At 38.5% G+C, this 20,501-nt stretch overlaps 1 protein-coding gene across 1 annotated transcript in view; it reads right to left on the reverse strand.

Moving 5' to 3' along the window:
• SLC26A3 (solute carrier family 26 member 3) overlaps positions 1-17,302 on the reverse strand; it is a 44,337-nt gene extending 27,035 nt beyond the window's left edge. The window contains exons 1-10 of the mRNA XM_069106958.1: positions 17,040-17,302; positions 16,383-16,522; positions 16,158-16,268; positions 15,815-15,933; positions 7,971-8,135; positions 5,906-6,058; positions 4,229-4,311; positions 1,575-1,722; positions 1,321-1,434; positions 1,137-1,214 (exon numbers count right to left, since the gene is read on the reverse strand). Coding sequence (XP_068963059.1) covers positions 1,137-1,214; positions 1,321-1,434; positions 1,575-1,722; positions 4,229-4,311; positions 5,906-6,058; positions 7,971-8,135; positions 15,815-15,933; positions 16,158-16,268; positions 16,383-16,522; positions 17,040-17,170 — 1,242 coding nt within the window. The 5' untranslated portion in view covers positions 17,171-17,302. The remainder of the gene's footprint in view (positions 1-1,136; positions 1,215-1,320; positions 1,435-1,574; positions 1,723-4,228; positions 4,312-5,905; positions 6,059-7,970; positions 8,136-15,814; positions 15,934-16,157; positions 16,269-16,382; positions 16,523-17,039) is intronic.
• Between the last annotated feature and the right edge of the window lie 3,199 nt (positions 17,303-20,501).

Here is a 20,501-nt window from a genome sequence, read left to right on the forward strand (position 1 = left end):
TAGCTGTCTGTGACAAAGCATTGTATTACCATGCTCTGTGTAGTAGTATCACAAATAGCTAGCATTTTATTTGGAGTCACATAGTATGCTACAGATCAGACATTTTCTATGATCTGTCTACTATTATTTTTTTTTTCTAGTGGAAATTTGTTCCTTGAAATAGCTTTCTGTTGCTTTGCTGGGGCTTAGTATTCACTTATGTACAATCACATGATGTTTTCCCAGGAGAATGTAAGCTTTTTTGGAAAGAGAACCATATTACTCATGTGTTTTGTATACCTAGCACATTCCTTTGACAGTAGTAGCCCTTAGATAAATGTTGATCAAAGTGAAGTTAGCTGGAAATGTTGAGTCGTTTCAGTCATGTCCAACTCTTTGTAACCCCATTTGGGGTTTTGTTGACAAAGATACTGGAGTGGTTTGCCATTGCCTTTTCCAACTTATGTTACAGATTAGGAAACTGAGACAAATGGAGTTAAGTGATTTGCCCAGGGCCATACAGCTAGTAAGTGTCTGAGCCTGGATTTGAACGCAGGTCTTCCTGACTCCAGACTGAGGGCTCTATCCACTGTGCCATTTAGCTGCCCTGGGTAACATTATAACCTAGGTGAAATAGGTAGAAGGACATTAGAATTTCAGATCTCACATTCCTGTTTGGGTCAGGGGTCAGGATGATAGTTCCTGTTCCTAGTACCTGCTAGTCTTGGAGTCAAATAAATCCCTGGGGAACTGGAAGGGAGTGTCTGTGAGAGACAGTTGTGTGGCTGGTAGCACCCTCCTCAAACTTAGAGGAACTGATTGCATTAAGTCCTGGAAGACATTCACTGCAACCAGTTCTTCATCAAGACCTGGTGCCAAGAGCTGGTCTTCCTGTCTTAACATAACATATTATACTTGGGCCTCTCTGACATGGTAAGAGGAGACACGATAAAGTAGTTTGGGCATCTGCATTCCTGACATTTGTAAAATGTTGATGGGAAAAATGAAAACAATTTGGTCAGTCCAAACACTGGAATCTGTTGGGACGAGAGAACTTTTAGCTACCTCCTTTTCCTCTGGTTCTTGTGTTGACGAAGTACTAGGACCATTAGCTCATGAATGTTTTAAGTTCCCAGAGAATGAAGGGGGAAAATTACCTTTTGTAGTGGCTCCAGCAGAAATCCAATTGCCACAATGACAATCAGAACAATAATAGCTGATAGAAGCCCGGCAATCTGGAAAAGTAGAAGATTCTCATCACAAACTTGGTGAATCTTTTTGTCTGTGACGTTGCAGTTAATTGATGTGCAGCTACCTTTAGTAGCAAAGATCTTGAAATACCTGAGTTTTGCCTCCTGTGCTTTCCTGAACACCTGATCTAGACAGTGAAGTGCTTGACGCAAAACCTTTGAATAATCCACCAACTATGTTGCCCAATCCAAATGCAATTAACTCCTGCACCGAAAACAAGGCGGCAGTCTTTTAGAATAGTGACCAGAGCTGTTCTGGCAACAAAAAACAAACAAACAACAAAAACAAAAAACAGAACTGTTTTTAAAGTGCCTTCATCAGGCCCAGATAAGTTTTAGATTTACCTGATTTCCACTAAGGTGATAATCATGTTTAATAGAATACACACTTGCAACAGAAAATGCCACTGCAAACCCGACAACTGCAATGGAGAAGGCATCACCGATGTTATCTAGCCAAATCTTCATAGAGGGTGAAGAAGGCAACCTAAATCTGAAGTTGAGATTAGGGTTATGACATTTCTCATTTCTTGAGCATGAGTCCATCAAAACTTGGCAAAGCTAAAACCACTGTAATCTGCTATTTTATTGTTATAAAGCACTGCTTGAAATTGGTGAAACTCTCTAAATGTGTCCCAAAGGCAGGAGATAATCTTGAATATTTTTCAACTGGTATAAACAAAGAAATATGCTCTTAAATTTACATCCTTATAGGCTCAATAAAAAAAAAACCCACAACAACAGCACACCTTTGAGTATGGAACCACACCTGTGATTTTATGGGTATAGCGTACTTCTAGCTAAGGAGACACCTACTATAAATACAGGTCAATACCTTGTCTTCAAACGTACAGTTTTACAGTTACCTGGGGCAGTGAAAGATTAAATAACTGTCAAGGTTCACATAGCATATCTGAGGATTTTAAGTTAGGGATCTCTGGTTTTCAAGGTCTTTTCTCTATCCATCACACTACACTGCTTCTCACTTTTGAGTCTAAGGTTTGCAAAACAAGATATCCTTATAGTAGAATGTATGGTGAGTGATGGTTACTTAAAAAAAAAACAAAAACACACCATGATTCTGAGAAAAACAAAACAAGGAAGTTTTGCTTGATCTAGGGGAAATCATCCCATATCTTGCGAGAACAGAAAGCCAAGCTGAGGAAAATTGATACTACATAAAATTGTTGTAGGCAGCCAAATGGCATAATGAATACAGGGCTGAACTTGGAGTCTGGAAGACTTGAGTTCAAATTGTGCCTGAGATGCTTACTAGTTGTATAACCCTGGGCAAGTCAAAAATCTCTCTATGTTCAATTTCTCCATCCATTCTATTATCCATGGGGATAATAATTGCACTTACCTCACAGGGTTGTTGTAAAGATCAGATGAGATAGCATTTTGTAAACCACAAGATGCTATGTAAATGGTTACTATTAATATTATACTCAGACAATTGGGGCAGCTAGGTGATACAGTGGATAGAACGCAGGCCTTGGAGTCAGGTGGACCTAAATTCAAATCTTACTTCAGATACCTACTAGCTTATTAGCTGTGGGACCCTGGGCAAGTCTCTTAACCCTGATTGCCACCCCCTTTCACTCAACTCCCCCATGCCACTCCTCCCCCTGCCCCAGAAAAAGGAGAATAGAGGGAAGGAAGATAGCAAGTAAAAATCAGAGTGGATGCTGAATGTTTTTCCCTTTCCTTACTAGCTTACATTTATATATTGCTCAACCAGTTAACAAAGCAGTTTATGTGTATTATTTCATCTGATCCTCCCCAACACTCTAGGAAGGTAGGCAGTATATATGTGATTATCAACCACCTTTTAGATGAGAAAACAGCCTCAGAAAGGCAAAGAAATTTACCCAAATTCACATGGCTGGCAAGTAGAAGACAGAAAATGGACTCAGATTTTTGACTGGGTTCAAGATTCTTACCATCATGTCATTCTTTACCTTAAATATTATTTTAAAATGCATAAAATCGGGGTGGCCATGTGGCACAGTGAGTAAGAGCACCGGCCCCAGAGTCGGGATGACCTGGGATCGAATCCGGGCTCTGATACTTAGTACCACACCCAGAAATAACTGGCCATGTAAACTTGAGCAAGTTACTTAACCCCAATTGCTTATAAAAAAAGAAAAAAATGCATAAAATCAATAACTTCACATATCTTAGTAAAATGAACAGAATAAAATATAGTACATGTCCAAATTCCATATACATCTTCTATACTTCTTTCCAATGGTAGCAAATGTTTTGCCAATGTTTTAGGGTTTGGTCTTTTATTTCAAGAAAAATTTATTTTCTCTTCCTCTACCAAGACAAAGAAAAACACTGCCCTCCCCCCATCCTTCAAATATGTATGATCAAAAAGAGTAAATTCCTACAATGATTATATCCCAAAACAGATGTCTCATTCTACATCTTGGTCCCAACACCTCTCTATCAGGAGGCAGGTCCTTCCTTAGTCTGCTGGAGTGGTTTTGCCAGTGTTTTCAAAAGGAACATCAGAAAGGACATTTTGTACCTATTGCCGAAGCGACGTACAGATTATTTCTTACTTATCTCTTTTGAACTTGAAGTACTTGGTTTTGGCAACTTAACCAAAACACGGTATATTGTTTATAGTAATTTATTAATGGGACCTGGTCTTGTTTGATTCTTCTTCATGAAAAGCTGGTTTATTTTGCCTATTCCTTGTTTATGTGTCCCTGAATAGACTCCTGTCTAGTTGTCCAATGTGTCCCTGTGCAAGGAGAAATCTTGGTATAAAAAAAATTGAATTTTCTAAAAAGCATTTTATGATGTCTCCTTTCCTTTCTATGCTTATAGTCAATTAAGGAAGAGGTCAGGGGGAGTATCATGATAAAGAAATAGTGGCAGGGCTTTGACAATATAGTTTTCTATCTTACATTATTCATCTGTGAATAATCCTAGTGTTTAAGCCAAGGATTGTGCTTGGGAAGGCTCCCTTAAAAGGAAATACTTACCCGCTTTCCATTTTACCAACCACTGCCACATTAAATCTAGTTTTGAAGTCAAAACCATAGGATACACCTGCTGCAATGACTGTCTAAAAAAAAAACCCACAAAACAACAAATTACACACATTAGGACCCTATGACCGAAACAAGAGACTTCATCCCATTTGGTTTCACTTACTATCCTTATCTTTGCAGTCTTACTCTGTGATGCATAGAAGGGCAGAAAACCACTTTTCTTGGAATGGGGCTCAAATTCTCAGCCCCCCTCCCCCAAGTGAAATCTTGTATGGATGCTAAATTAAACTCCTTTTTTCCCCCTTACTCTTTGACTTGGTACTCCAAATACTCCTGCCTTCAATTTCCTAGTCTTCAAATGGTGCTCTAACAACTAGCAATGTCAGTCTACACAGTATTAGTTCTATCTTCCCAACCATAGCACTGCAAAGCATTTCTGCTATATCTTGTTTGCTGGTGGCTACTGCAGCAAAAATTATTATTAATATTTATTAAATAGGAGGCAGTAGGGCATAGTGGATAGTGATTATATATAGAAAAATAAAATCAGGAATATGTATACATATGTATACACACATACACGCAAATATATCAGGAAGATAGATAGGAAAGTCTGGGTTGAGCTCTTGTCTCTGAAAGCCATGTGACCAAGACCAAGTCCCTTAGCCTTAACAATGCAGTCAGACCTTGCTATGTCACAGAGTTGAGATCTGGTTTGGTTGGTGGAAGTGGCTCTACTGGGAGTCTTACACTGCTGAAATCACAGATCTTTCATCTATTTGCATATGTATTAAATGTTCACAATGCACTAATTACTATGTACAAGACTTTAGAAAGACATAGAGCCTGAATTCTAAGAGACTATATTTTATAGGTTAAAGGAAGCTCAAAAAAATCGGAATGGGCAAACTTGCATGCCATATGGCTCTCTCACATTTTGATTTATTTGTGGCACATAGAGGGACATAAAAGCAGCTCAGTATCTAGAAATATGTTGAAAGCCCTAATTAAAGAGAACAATTAAGAGAGTTGATAGAATGTGACCAATTAAAGAGATGCTAGAATCAAGAGTTTTGTTCTTATAAACAGAAAACTACATTTCAAAAGATGTACTTTTTATTTTTAAAAAAGGACAACTTAGTTCATATACAGAGAACCATTTAAAGAACTTTTCTGGAATTTGAGAATTTAAAAAATGAACTGATATGGAAATAAACTTTCCCCTTAATTCTAAGTTTTACCATCCATATTTCCAGCAAGCACAGTGAGTCCAAAATTATGAAAAATATTATTAAACCTTGAATTGCACATGGATGATAGATTTAGATCTTGATGGGACCTTAGAAGTCATCTAGTACTACCCCTTCCTCCTACAGATGAAGAAACAGCTCTAGAGAAGACAAATGATTTGTCCAAGTTCATGTAGGTAGCAAGTAGCAGAGATAGAATTTGAATCCAAGTCTTTTGACTTCCTCCAATCTACAGACTTTCCCCAATGTTGCAGTCTTGTAGTATGGTAGTTGGATGTAGGGAACTCATGAGATCTCAGGTCTGCTAATGCCTCAAGGTCATACAAGCATGTATAAGATACAGAGAATATATTAAAAACTACAAACAGCAATATTAAGCACTAATCCTAAGAAAGGAAACTTTCTGACAAACACTTACCATGATGAGTTCGATTGGAATGGGGACTGGAAGTTTGTGTTTGAATCTCTGATTTATTTCTTTAACTATGAACACAATGATCAGAATTATGAGGGCCGTCACAAGATCTGCAATATTAGTCTTCTTAATTTGTGTAAAGATAGATTCTAGAACCTAAAAAGATTAAAAAAACACCTGTCTCTGGAATTACATTAACATACCATCTTCACCCAACACAATGAACTACATTTTTTTTCCAAAGAGAGAACAACAAGCCAGTAGAGGAAAGAAACAAACAACTTGAGAGTGAATCTGCTCTCATCCTCATTGGTTACTCATTTAGATGACAATTAGTATAAAGGTGGCAGGAGAAGACACAAGGAATCACAAGGTCAGGCTAAATCAACATCAACAATAATTCTTGTTGAAGATAATTTTGACAGATGATAAATTCCATGGACATGCCTCAACATTTTTACTTTTTTTGGCCTTTTTTTTGGAGGGCAATTGGGGTTGTGACTTGCCCAAGGTCACACAACTAGTTTTTGTGTTAAGTGTCTGAGGCCGGATTTGAACTCAGGTCTCCTGACTCCAGGGCCGGTGCTCTATTCACTGTGCCACCTAGCTGCCCCTTTACATTTATTTTTACTCTACTTTCATGCCTTTACAGGCATATTTCTTTGTCATACAATTATTCTGTATTCTTCTGTGAAAAACTGGAATCCCAACCAATTCCTCTTAGAATGTATCCTCTCTAGTTTCCCTCTTTAACATACCTAGGTCCCAAAATTTGGAAACCAGTGTCCTAGATGGTAATGAGCTAAAAGCAGATAGTTAATTTGTAACTCACATGTCTACCCCTGAGAGCCCTTTGGCTTCTAGTTCTAGTGGAGGAAGAGTGATTGTATTAGTTTATGGAGGTCCTGCTTGACCAAAAGTAAAATTACATCCCAAAGTAAAATTTAGTCTCGAATCCCTAACACTTGACTGAAGTATAAAAGATGACTGAAAAACAAATTCTATTGTCTTCCAATGGAGAGGACTAATGGCTAAGCCAGACTTCTCAAAGCAAATCCATTTTAAAATTTGTGAATAAGAACTGGATACTTAGAAGGAAATATTTCTATCTTGATTAAATTAGCAGTATGTGTTGGCTAAGCTCGGCAGCAAAGTGAACAAAGCGCTGGGTCTGGAATCAGGAAGACTCATTCAAATCTAACTTCAGATAACTTATTAGTTGTGTGACCCTGGCCAAGTCACTTAACCCTATTTACCTCAGTTTCCTCATCTGTAAAATGAGCTTGAGAAGGAAATGGCAAACTGCTGTAGTATCTTAGCCAAGAAAACTCCAAATGGGATAATGAAGAGTCAGACATGACTAAAAAAAACCCTGAAATGACTGAGTCTGATAAAGTTTTAAGAATATAGGAGAGATTGTAAGGATTTGAAAAGTAATAATACTCATTGAATCCCCCCTCTCCCATTTTTAGAATACTTAAGAATTGAGGTCAAGAGATATGGTTTTACATTACTGTTATTTATGAATAGTGTTCTATTAATAATGATATATTCCACTAAGGGTTAGAATACAAATTATAGTGATTTAAAATCCCCTTTCTTGACTATGATTCTTTTTTTATTATTCTAATAACAGCAACCCACACTTATATACACTTTAACGATTACAAATGATTTTCCAGCAATTCTATGAAGCAGAAAACACAAGTGTTATTATTATCCCCATTAGAGGCTTAGACAGGCTAAATGACTTGCAAATGGTTATGAAGTTAGTGTCAAAATTAGGACTTGAACTCAGGTCTTCTGACTCCAATGACTGCAGTGCTCATTCCAATAAATCTCACTTTTCCATTAGTATCTATTCCAGTATGATTTATAGAGTCAATTATCATGGTTTATCCTACTACTTACTATCCTTTGGTCTAAATTACCTCTACAAGTTTCCTACTTGCACAGTGAGGGTGGGGGAGAAAAGAATTCAAAGGATCAGGCAGTTTAAAAATATGAGGAGTTAGAGTAGGAAGAAATTTCTTAGGAAAAGAAGTAATAAGCCTGGGGAAATACTTACTTTGAAAATTGAAAAAGGGTCAGTGAATGAAGGGACTGTGAGCTGGAGTATAAATTTCAGCTGGGACACCAGAACCTGAATTGCTGCAGCTGTTGTGAAGCCACTAATTAGCGCCTCAGATAAGTAGATAACTATGAATCCAATCTGTAATAATCCCAGGGCCAGCTGAAAAGGAAGGTCACAAAGCTGTTGTCAATATTAAATACTAGGTTATTACAGCAGCCTAAAGGATCAAGAGATATCATCAAGAATGTAAACATGTAAATTGAAACAAAAATTCAAAGCCTGGTGTTCTGACTAAAGGGAATGGTACCAATCCAGGCTTCCCTCCTCCCTTGGTGTATTTCACCCTTTTCAGATGGGATGCACAATCTTAGCATTCTTAAATGATAATAGGAATTAAAATTAATATGCACTTTAAAAAACTAAACACAACATTTCATGGCTTTATATGCAATCCTCTTTTCTTGTTCTTTGAAATCTTCAGATTTATTGATGATTAAGTTCAAAATAATAGAAGAAAATTGTTTAAAAACATAAACTTGTTTAGTAGCTATATCTTTATATCTTTCACCAATAATTTTTTATAATAATAACTAGCACTGGTGGGGCCAAGATGGTGGAGTAGAAGCACAAACTTGGCATGAGCTCCAGCTCCAAACAATTCCAATACCTGTAAAAAATGACTCTAAACAAATTTTAAAGCTACAGAACCCACAAAGTGACAGAGAGAAACAAATCTACTGAAGACAGCCGACAGGCCAACAGGAAAGGTCTATCACAGTGTGCAAGGAGCTGAGCGCAGTCCCCCAGGGAGGCCCCAACCAGCGGTGGCCAGAGAAGACTTCAGGAGAGTGAATAACAGCAGCTGTGGTGACTTCCAGACTTCTCAATGCATAAACACCAAAGACAAAGTAAAAGGTCAGTGTGGAACTTTGTTGGAACATGGTGGGACAGAAGAGCATGGTCCAGCTGCTGCCCCTGGGGCAAGAAGCAGGTGGAGACATGGTGGCTGTGCCCTGTGGCTGCCTGAAGAACTCCTGGCCTGCAGATTGTAGGGGGACTGGTCTTGGGGGGTGGTCCTGGGTGTGTGACCAATGAGCCAGATCTTGTTGGGGCTGTAGAGAGGGCTCCCTCCTAATAGCTTTAGCAGCTGTGAAAACCCCAGCGATTTGGGACAAAGCTCTCTCCATTCTGGAAGCAGAGTTCTACCATGCAAAGAGCTCAAACATCAAGTAATTGGCTGACAATATGAGCAAGCACAGGAAGCACAAACAGACCATAGAATCCTTTTTGGGGACAAAAAGGATCAAGGTATGGAGCAGGAAGAAGACAGTGAAGTCAGAATTCCTGCATCAAAAGCTTCCAAGAAAAATATGAACTGTTTACAGGCCATGGAGGAGCTTAAGAAGGATTTTGAAAATCAAGTAAGAGAAGTGGAGGAAAAATTGGGAAGAGAAATGAGAATGATGCAGGAAAATCATGAAAAGCGAGTCAATAGCCTGCTAAAGGAGACCCAAAAATACACTGAAGAAAATAACACCTTAATAAAAGACTAACTCAAATGGCAAAAGAGGCCCAAAAAGCCAAAGAGGAGAAGAATGCCTTAAAAAGCAAAATTTGCCAGATGGAAAAGGAATTTTAAAAATTCACTGAAGAGAATAACTCCTTCAAAATTAGAATGGAGCAATTGGAAGCTAATGACTTTATGAGAAATTGAGATATTATAAAACAGATTCAAACAAACAAAAAAAATAGAAGGCAATGTGAAATATCTCACTGGAAAAACCACTGACCTGGAAAATAGATCCAGGAGAGATAATTTAAAAATTATTGGACTACCTGAAAGCCATGATCAAAAAAAGAACCTAGACACCATCTTTCAAGAAATTATCAAGCAAAATTTCCCTGATATTCTAGAACCAGAGGCCAAAATCAAAATTGAAAGAATTCACCTATCTCCTTTTGAAAAAGATCCCAAGAAGAAAACTTCTAGGAATATTATAGCCAAGTTCCAGAGTTCCCAGGTCAAGGAGAAAATACTGCAAGCAGTCAGGAAGAAACAATTTGAGTATTGTGGAAACACAAGACCTAGCAGCTTCTACATTTAGGAATCAAAGGGCTTGGAATATGATATTCCACAGGTCAAAGAAGCTAGGACTAAAACCAAGAATCACCTACCCAGCAAAACTGAGTATAATGCTTTAGGAGAAAATATGGTTATTCAATGAAATAGAGGATTTTCTTTCTTTTTTTTTTCAAATGCTTTATTAACTTCTGATTTACATCATTCATTTCTGCCAGATTTTGAGTTACAAATTTTCTCCCCATTTTTCCCCTACCCACTGCCCCAAAATAGCAGTCCCTCAGGATATCCCCTCTTCCAATCTGCTCTCTCCCATATCTTCTCCTATACCCCCTTTGACTTTTCCAGTAGGGCATGGTGGATCTCTATGCCCCAAGTGCCTGTATATCTTATTTCCCAATTACATGTAAAATAGTGTTAATAATGGTATATCTATCTGTCTATATATAGATATCTATATCTATCTATCTATCTATAGAAATTTAAACATTTGATTTTAATACTTTGAATTCCAGATTCATTCCCTTCCTCCTTTGTCACCTACCCTTATGGGAAGATAAACAATTCAGTATAGTTTGTACATGTGTAGCTAATGCAAAACATTTCCATAATAGATATATTGTAAAAGACTGACTATATTTCCCTACCTCCTATCCCAACTCCCACTTGTTCTATTCTCTGCTTTGATCCTGTCCCTTTTCAAAAGTGGGTGCTTCCAACTTCCCTCCCCCCAGCCTGCCCTCCCTTCCATCATCCCCCCTCTCATGCCCTTTCCCCCTACTCTCCTGTAGGGTGAGATACCCTATTTAGTGTGTATGTCATTCCCTCCCCGAGCCAATTTCAGTGAGAATAAGGTTTTTGCCTTCCTATTCCTCCCCTCCATTGTAACCATTTTCCCTTGCCTCTTCTATATGAGATAGTTTACCCCATTCTGTCTCTCCCCATCTCCTCTCACTATATTCCTCTCTCACCTCTTAATTTCACCTTTTAAGTATCATATCTTCCTATTAAATTGGTCCTGTGCCTTCTATGTATACCTGTAAACATATATACACACATTCACATATGTATTCATACATCCATATGCCCTCCAATATAGACATATATATATATATATATTTCTATTCCCTTCAACTATTTTCATACTGAGAAAAGTTTCATCAGTTACAATGATCATTTTTCCACGTAGGAATATTAATAGTTCAACTTTGATAAGCTCCTTATGATTTCTTTTCCCTGTTCACCTTCTCATGCTTCTCTTGCTTCTTGTATCTGAATGTCAAATTTTCTATTCAACTCTGGTTTTTTCAGCAAGAATGCTTGAAAGTCCTCTATTCCACTGAATGACCATATTTTCCCCTGAAACATGATACTCAGTTTTGCTGGGTAGGTGATTCTTGGTTTTAATCCCAGCTCCTTTGACCTCTGGAATATCATATTCCGAGCTCTTCGATCCCTCATTGTAGAAGCTGCCAGATCCTGAGTTATCCTGATTGTGTTTACACAATATTCAAATTGTTTCTTTCTGACTGCTTGTAATATTCTCTCCTTGATCTGGGAATTTTGGAACCTGGCTATAATATTCCTAAGAGTTTTCTTTTGGGGATCTTTTTTAGGAGGTAATTGGTGGATTCTTTCAACATCTGTTTTGCCCTTTTGTTCTAAAACATCAGGGAAGTTTTCCTTGAGAATTTCTTGGAGGATGATTTCTAGGTTCTTTCTTTGATCATGGCTTTCAGGTAGTCCAATAATTTTTAAATTGTCTCTCCTGGATCTGTTTTCCAGGTCAGTGGTTTTTCCAATGAGATATTTCACATTGCCTTCTATTCTTTCATTTGTTTGGATCTTTTTAACAGCATCTTGATTTCTTGTAAAGTCATTAGCTTCCATTTTCTCCAATCTAATTCTGAAGGAATGACTCTTCTCAGTTAGCTTTTGAGATTCTTTTTCCATCTGGCAAATTCGGCTTTTTAAGGCATTCTTCTCCTCATTGCCTTTTTGAGCCTCTTTTGCCATTTGAGTTGGTCTATTTTTTAAGGTGTTATTTTCCTCAGGCCGTTGACTCTCATTTCATGATTTTCTTGCATCTTTCTCATTTCTCTTCCCAATTTTTCCTCCACTTCTCTTATCTGCTTCTTAAGGTCCTCTATGGCCTGTAATCAGCTTGTATTTTTCTTGGAAGCTTTTGGTTCAGGAGTTCTGACTTCACTGTCTTCCTCCTGTTCCATGCTTTGATCCTTTTTGTCCCCAAAATAGGAGTCTAATATTGGATTCTTCTGTTTGCTTTGCTTCCTTTGCCTGGTCATGTCACCACTCAGTCACTTGAACCCTGGGCTTTTTGCCAGAGTAGGACTCTGCCACCAGACAGGGGAGCTTCATTCCAAATGCTGGGGTTTTCTCAGCTACCAGAGGTATTAGTTGGGTGCCCTCTCTGAAGACTCCACATGCTCTGGCAAGCTGGACACACACCTCAGGACCTCTACCCTAGACCGCGATCCAGATCCAAGCAGGTTAAAGCAAGAGTGATTACCCCTTAGACTGGTTGCTTGGTTCCCCTACAGTCCGCAGGCCAGGTGCTAAAACTGCCATGCAGCAGTGGCTGCGCTGGGGCTCCTCAGTGGCTTCTCGCTCTGGAGGAAGAGGCCTACGCACTCCCAACTACTGGATCCCTAAGTCCACACTGCACTGACCTCTCACTTTGTCCTTAGCATCTATGTGTTCATAATTCTGGAAACAACCACAGCTGCTGGTGATCTGGAGTCCCTCTATCTGGTGGTTGGTCAGGCCTGCTCTGGGGCTAAAACCTCTGGCTTGCATGGGGCTGGAGTGGACTCCCAGAGCGCTGCGCTGGCCGATTCCTGCCAGCCTGCTGGGCTGTCCTCAGCAGGAGATTAGCTTCTCTGTGTCATTTTGTGGGTTCTGTAGCTCCAAAGTTTGTTCAGAATCCCCTTTTACATGAATTGGGGGTGGTTGAAGCCAGAACCCTGCGGAAGTACTGTTTCTTCTCCCCCATCTTGACTCTGCCCCAGAAATAGAGGATTTTCAAGCATTCTTGATTGAAAAAACCAGAGCTGAACACAAAATTTGAATTTTAAATATAAGCATGAGAAGGTAAACAGGAAAAAGAAATCATAAGGAACTTATATTAAAGTTGAACTTTTTACATTCCTACATGGAAAAACGATAATTGTAACTCATAAGACTTTTCTCAGTATAAGGACAGTTGAAGGGAATATATATGTATATATATATATATACATATATATATACACATTCATATGTATAGGAGAGTGTATTTTTATATAAATATATATGTGAGTGTGGGCATATGTATGTTCATGTATACATAGAGTACACAGGATGTGTCTCATATTCTCACACAGAGTATGAAGGGATGATATCTAAAAAATAAAATTAAGAGGTGAGAGAGGAATTTATTGGGAGGAGAAAGGGAGAGATAGATTAGGGTAAATTATCTCATAAAAGACATAAGAGAAAACTGTTACAATGGAGGGGAAGAGCAGGAAGGTGAAAGGGAATGGGACAGCCTTACTCTCATTGAATTTGGCTTAAGAAGGGAATAACATACACACTCAACTGGGTATATTACCCTACAGGACAATGGTGGGGGGTAGGGGATAAGAGGGGGGATGATAGAAGGGTGGGCAGATTGGGGGAGAGGGTAGTTAGAAGCAAACATTTTTGAAAAGGTACAGAATCAAAGGAGAAAATAGAATAAGTGGGGGGGTGGGACAGGATGGAGGGAAATATAATTAGTCTTTCACAATATAACAATTATGGAAATGATTTGGGTAACTACACATGTACAACCTGTATTGAATTGCTTATCTTCCCAGTGGGGGGTAGGTGAGGAGGGAAGAAGGGGAAAAAATCTGGAACTCAAAATTTTAAAAACAAATGTTAAAATTTTTTTTTGTTTTTTTACATGCAAATGGGAAATAAGATATATAGGCACTGGGATATAGAAATCCACCTTGCCCTACTAGAAAGTTGGTGGGGGGTGGGGTGAATATAAGAGAGAACAGATTGGGTGAAGGGGTATTCAGTAGGCTTGATATTTTGGGGTGGGGGTGGGGAAAGACAGGGAAAAAATACTGCAACTCAAAATTTTGTGGAAATGAATGTTGAAAACTAAAAATAAATAAATAAATTAAAAATAATAATGAGCACTTATATAATGTTTTAAGGTTTACCAAGAAGTGTATATGTCATCTCATTTGATCTTCACAACAATTTATTATCTCCTTTTACAGATGAGGAAACCGAGGCAAAGGTTTAGCAACCTGTCTAGGTTCACACAGCTAGTAAATGTTTGAGGTGAGATTTTAACTCAGGTCTTCCTGAATCCAAGCCCAACACTCTCCATTGTGTTACTTAGCTGACAAGCTTATCTAAACATTAGTCCTTTTGGATACCCACAAACTCAGTTGTGATGCTGGAGCTGGGGCTTCAATCTTTGCCTCTTAAAGTCTCCTGAGCCAGTTACTCTGTTTAAAGAAAATTACAAAGCTGCACATACTAGGGCATCTGCAGTGCCCACTCTTAACTGGAGATTGCCAGGGTTAATGGCCCAAAGCATCTGTCTTTAGCACTAGACAAATGAGAGTATCTTAATTCCTGACATGATATGGCCATCTCTTCTGATCTTTGGGCTTCCCTGAAAAGCAGTATGAAACACATGCCACAAAGATACACAAAGAATTTTTTGAATTTTTGTGAATATGATCTTTGTGAGTTATCCAAATGACTGTTTCCCTGGGGGCTACATTGCTTATGTATTTATAGGAATTCACTTTTTAAAAAGGATACTAAATATCTTAACTAATAACATTAGCCAAGGGCTTAGGCAAATTCTTGATGATTCTATGTCATCTTTAATATTTCATGATTTGACTCTATTTGAGTGGTTTTGTGGGTTTTTACTTGGTTATTTTATTGAATGGTAGATTTCAAACTTTAGCTGGACCCCATTTTCATTCCTCCCAGGGCCAAGTGACTGGGGATTTGCCCCAGGGCACCAACTTTTTATCTTTGGGAAGGATACACTTCTTCCCCATGGTGGTTCTCTGGCTTGCTTTGGCCCTGTGCCTCATGGTTCCACAATAATTCTGCCCTTTCCCCTGGGCTCAGGTTTTGCCACAAGAATCCCATACCTCTTCCTACCCCAACACCATTTCCTCTGCCTTGCCACCTCCTTCTCTCATTTGTCTTCTTCCAAGATTTGCATGATTGTTCTCAACTGGGGTGGATTGACCTCTGTGTGCCCTGCTCTAAATTGTCCCCAGGTAGGGGGCAGCTAGGTGGCTCAGTGAATAGAGCACCAGCCCTGGAGTCAGGAGGACCTGAGTTCAAATTTGACCTCAGACACTAGACACTAGCTGTATGACCTTTGGCAAGTCACTTAACCCCAATTACCTTGCCTTCTCCTCTCCAAAATCAGTAAAAAAAAAAAACAAACAAACCATAAATTGTCCCTAGGTGCCAGAATTACCAGTTACAGCTCTGTTTCATAGATAGCATTTGCAAACCCATCCCTCAGTTTCTGAAAATACTGATCCTTCTAAAATTATTTTGTTAAGTAACATAGGGATAAAACTCAGGGGAAAGTGGAAGATAATAGACAATTTTTGGAACTAGCCCTAAGGGGAAAAAAAAAACAACAATTTGCCGGAGCCACCAGACCACTCTACTTCAAAGTAGTTTGATTGTTTGGTAGATTTCACATGATAACACTAACCTGAAAAATTCCAACTAGAACGGTGATGGAGGCAGCTGCCATTATTTTCTCAGAGTCTGTGGTGCTGCCTGATTTTATAACTACTGCTCCCACCATCGTGCTCAGAATTGGAAAAGGACCTAATTAACATTAAAGATGAATTATGATTAGAAACGGCTTCTTAAAAATACAATTATCATTCAAGTTACAATTTAAAAAAAATTAAGTCAAATTTCCATTTGTAACTCCTAGTCTTCCATAAAGCACAAAACGACAGATTTGGGGGCTGTTGAAATGGATGGTTAATAAGATTCAAGAAAGCAAAGGAGGATGAACTCTCAATCTCCACGATGACTTCACTTACCAATAGATATATGTCTAGAAGTGCCAAAGAAGAAGTAAACTATGACGGGGTAAAAGGCTGCATAAAGCCCATAAAGTGGGGGGACATCCACCAGCAAAGCAAAAGCCATACCTGCAAACAGACAACAGATGGAAGCTGTGTTACATTCATTCAACAACTAGAATCTTAGGCTAGCTTGCATCCAATGCTCTATGTTTTTGGTATTCAGACTCCATAGACGGTTACCTTGCAGTACAGATACCAGCCCAGTGCTGATGCCAGAAACAATATCACTGAGAAGCCATTCCTTTAGATGATAGGCAGGTAACCAAGAGGCTATGGGGAACAAGGAAAGGGCGATTTTCTTGAACTTTTGTGAGGAACACCTGAAAAATATTTTTAAAAGCCGTAGATAGGTCAGTCAGTTAAGAGCTTCTCTAAAGTCTGAGTCTAGTAATAGCTAACCCTGATCAAAGTTGGGCAGATTGAAGGCCCAGCATATTAGCAAAGATTAAAATATGCCAAAGATTAAGTCAAAGGCACTATCCCCTTGCTATCTCCCACAGCTTAACCTTCCCTTCCCCTGCCCTCACCCCCTTTCCACCCTCCAGGAAGACTTCATTTCTTCTAAGTAGTGAAACATGCCTCTATTGATATTCATTCTCTTACATCTGGTTTATTTCTTTGGACAGATTGTGTTGAAAGCCAAGAGGGTGTTCACTTTAGAGACTATCCTTACAACTCTGGCAGGTGGTAGCAGAGTTAGCAGTCCAAAAGGAAAATAAAAATCAATGTGAAACAAATAAAGATTTGAGTCAAAGCCAAAAAGAAGAGGCTGAAAGCTCAGGAATTTTGGAGTCACCCTCATCCATCATTAAACCCAGGACTTAAGATATTCCTTACCTACAGCATATCCTGAAATGATCCAAAATTGTCTTATGGTATCTTTGCATCTTCTTATGTTCTTCATCAAAAGCATTTTTTGAATATACTTGTCTGGCCACAATATATTGATTCCCCATGGGCTCAATCATTTTGCTTTTCTTGTCTTGGCCTAAAGGCAGATGTCTCTGGAAGTTGGTCTCTGATGCTTCTCCTTACCTTTTGCTGGTTAAAAGCCCTGAAAATAAACAACCAAACCTGCTTCTTAAATAACTCAGAGAAAATGTGATGCAATTTACAGATGAGTGAACTCCGAACTAAATGTTACCACCTTTTGAGATCAAAAGAAGCTGGATTAAGGAACTGAGATTGTGTTTTGCCACAGTGATATTCCTCTTTACTCCAGTAAGCAGTGCTTACCCTGCTGCTCTGGGGTAAGCAAACAAGATACTTTTGAAAAAGACTGCCAAAAAGCATGAAAATTAGACCCGGTTTGCTCATCACCGAGTCAATTTTTCACCTTTTCATCAAGGAAATGCCCTGAGTCTTTTTTTTTAATAGAAAACTTCCCAGAGTTTTGGTGGTGGGGTACAGAATAGAATAGATACAAAGGCAACTGTGAATTCAACTCAACCAGAGCTGTTCTAATTTTTTTCCTTTTTAAGATGTATCTCATCAATAGAACTCAAAGATATTAGTTTTCAAGTCATTATCATATTATTGTCCCTGAGAGTTTAAGTGGAGGCAGGGAGGGAAGTTTTACTTTTATGTTTATCTTATAGAAGAGCACTAGAAAGAGGCCAAATGACTTGACCAAAATAACAAATGATCAATGAAGATTTCACTTAAAATGGAAATTCAGGAGACAAAAAGGTAAGAATTTCTGGGAACCAGCTCACTACACAAAACTACAAGAAATGTGACTTCATTATCTTGTATGTTGGTGCAGAAGTAAACTCTGCTTGCTTCTTCTTTGGCGACTAGATTAGACACTAAGTTCCTCTTCTCTTTTATATCTTTTTTTTTTTGTAGATGTTGGGGCCCTAGGGCTTGGCATCTAGTTATAGAATGGATCTTAATTTTAAGTCTCTACTAAGTCAATATTTTGAAAACAATTAACTACATTTTCCCTTCTCCCCTTTGAATAGGGCCCACAATGATTCCTTTAGCTTGCTGCATACAAATATCTGTACCATTTTATATATTTGGCTCTTGTCTTCAATCAGTTGAATTATTACTTAAATGTTTTATTGAGAGCTAGACTTCATACCCTAGCTGTTAAGTGGATAATGTATGACAATTGTCTTATCTTCATCCCTTCCCCCATTGCATACTTTTTCTCTTATGTTTATCATTTATCATTTATTATTATCATTTAAGACACTCCCTATAATCACAATTTCCCTTATCATCTTATTACCTCTTCATTTATCCAGATCAGTAATATCATCAGTGGGGAAATCTCTCCACCAATGCTGATTGTCTATTTGCCTGTAACTTGTAGCCTTAGAATGCTGCTTAGGGGTCTGAGAGGGTAAGTGACTTGCTATGATCACATAGTATGAGGCTGAGTCTGATTGGAATCTGTATCATCTGCTCTCTGTTGCCAGGCTGTTATGTATTATAGCACACTACCTTTATATGTACCTTGATTCATGAAAAAATTGCATGATAGATAAGAGTAGACTACAGCAAATTACCAACATGGATTTGTACATGAATGACATAAAAACATCACCAAGGTCAGGGAGGTGAATTGATCATATAATGAGAATGAAGACCAACCAACATGGTCCATTAGTGTAAATGTGTAAAAAGAACTAGAAGATATCTTCCAACAAATTGGATGGATTCTCTCTGAAAAACATTCAAAAGGACAAAGATAAGAATTTTGTAGGAGAGAAGGTAGGGAGGGATTACATTTTGTACACACCAATAAAAAGAATAGATGATAATAACAGCTCACATTTATACAATGTTTTCAGGTTTAAAAAGTGAATCCCACCTAAGAATCTAAGTATTTCTACTCTTTGTTCCCTACGTTCCATTTCCTGACCTCACCTACCTTTATTCTGCATTGTTATATTGCACTGTCTTGTATTTTTATTACCTCTATAACTAAATAGTGAAGGTGAGGGTGGCATGATGTGGAGTCAGAAGCTATAGTCTGGAACACTTTTTTCTGGGTTCTAGTGTCAACTTTGGACTACTCCTTTTGTGACCTTGGGCAAGTCAATTGTATTGCTTATATTATAGTAGCTATTCCTTTCATGTATGGGTTAGACTAAGCTTACTAAGATTCTTTCCAACTCAAATTCTGTGATTAACCTTTTTAGATCTTAGTGTACTATTTATAAAGTGATGAAACTAGACTAGTTCTATAGGGTTTCTGCCCACTTGAACAACCTTTTCTTCTCAAATCATTCCCCACCTCCACCTCAGTTTTTTTTTTAAATCACTATTTATCAGTTCCCTCTTGTTCTCCCTGCTTTTGCACTTCAAATTCCCTCAACAACTTTCCCTACTTTCTCCTCCTTTAAGTCACAAGGCAACAACCCCAGGCTCTCTGAATCTTTGATCCCATTCTTTTACATCTCCTTTGGGAGTTTACCTGGGAGCTTGATCACTCCTTTCCTCTTTATGATCTTTAATTTTCCACTAATATTTATGTACTTTAATGTTCCACAAATATGCTCAAATCTCAGCCATCCTTCATAAAAAATCTGTCACTTAACTCTTTCATCCTGTCATATATATGTGTGTATATACATATATATCATCCTCCTTTTTGTATCCAAACTCCTAAAAAAAAGTTTCCTGATGTATTGCATTCTTAATTTTCACTCACTTCTCAAACCCTTATAATCTATCTTCTCAACCAAAGTGGTTTCTCCAAGATTGTCAATCTCCTAACTGCTAAATTCAATCTCAGTCTTACTGACTTTTCTGGGGCTTTTACCACTATTGACCACTTCCTCTTCCTAAATTTTCTCTCTCTCTCTCTCTCTCTCTCTCTCTCTCTCTCTCTCTCTCTCTCTCTCTCTCTCTCTCTCTCTCTCTCTCTCTCTGTTTCTCTGTCTCTGTCTCTCTCTGTCTCTGTCTGTCTGTCTGTCTCTCTCTCTCTGTTTCTCTGTCTCTCTGTCTCTGTCTCTGTCTGTCTGTCTCTGTCTCTCTCTCTGTCTCTGTCTCTCTCTGTCTCTGTCTCTCTCTCTCTGCCTCTCTCTCTCTCTCTGTCTCTGTCTCTCTCGACTTTTCAACATATTGAACTCTCTTGCTTCTCCTACTTCCTGTCTGACTATTCTAGCTCAGAGTCCATAACTTGCTGTCTGGATGTGGGTCTTCTCCAGGGCTCTGTCCTAGGTCCTTTCCTTTTTTTCTCTCTCTACATTCCCTTTTAGCAATTCCACTAGCACACATGGATTCAATTATCTCTATGTAGAAGAAATATATATTATTCAGCTCTCCTTTGTCTTGTGAGCCATA

The sequence above is a fragment of the Petaurus breviceps genome, unplaced genomic scaffold (assembly GCF_028583685.1).
Source record: "Petaurus breviceps papuanus isolate PSGF00001 unplaced genomic scaffold, PetGlider_PUasm1.0 84, whole genome shotgun sequence".
Lineage (NCBI taxonomy): Eukaryota > Metazoa > Chordata > Mammalia > Diprotodontia > Petauridae > Petaurus > Petaurus breviceps.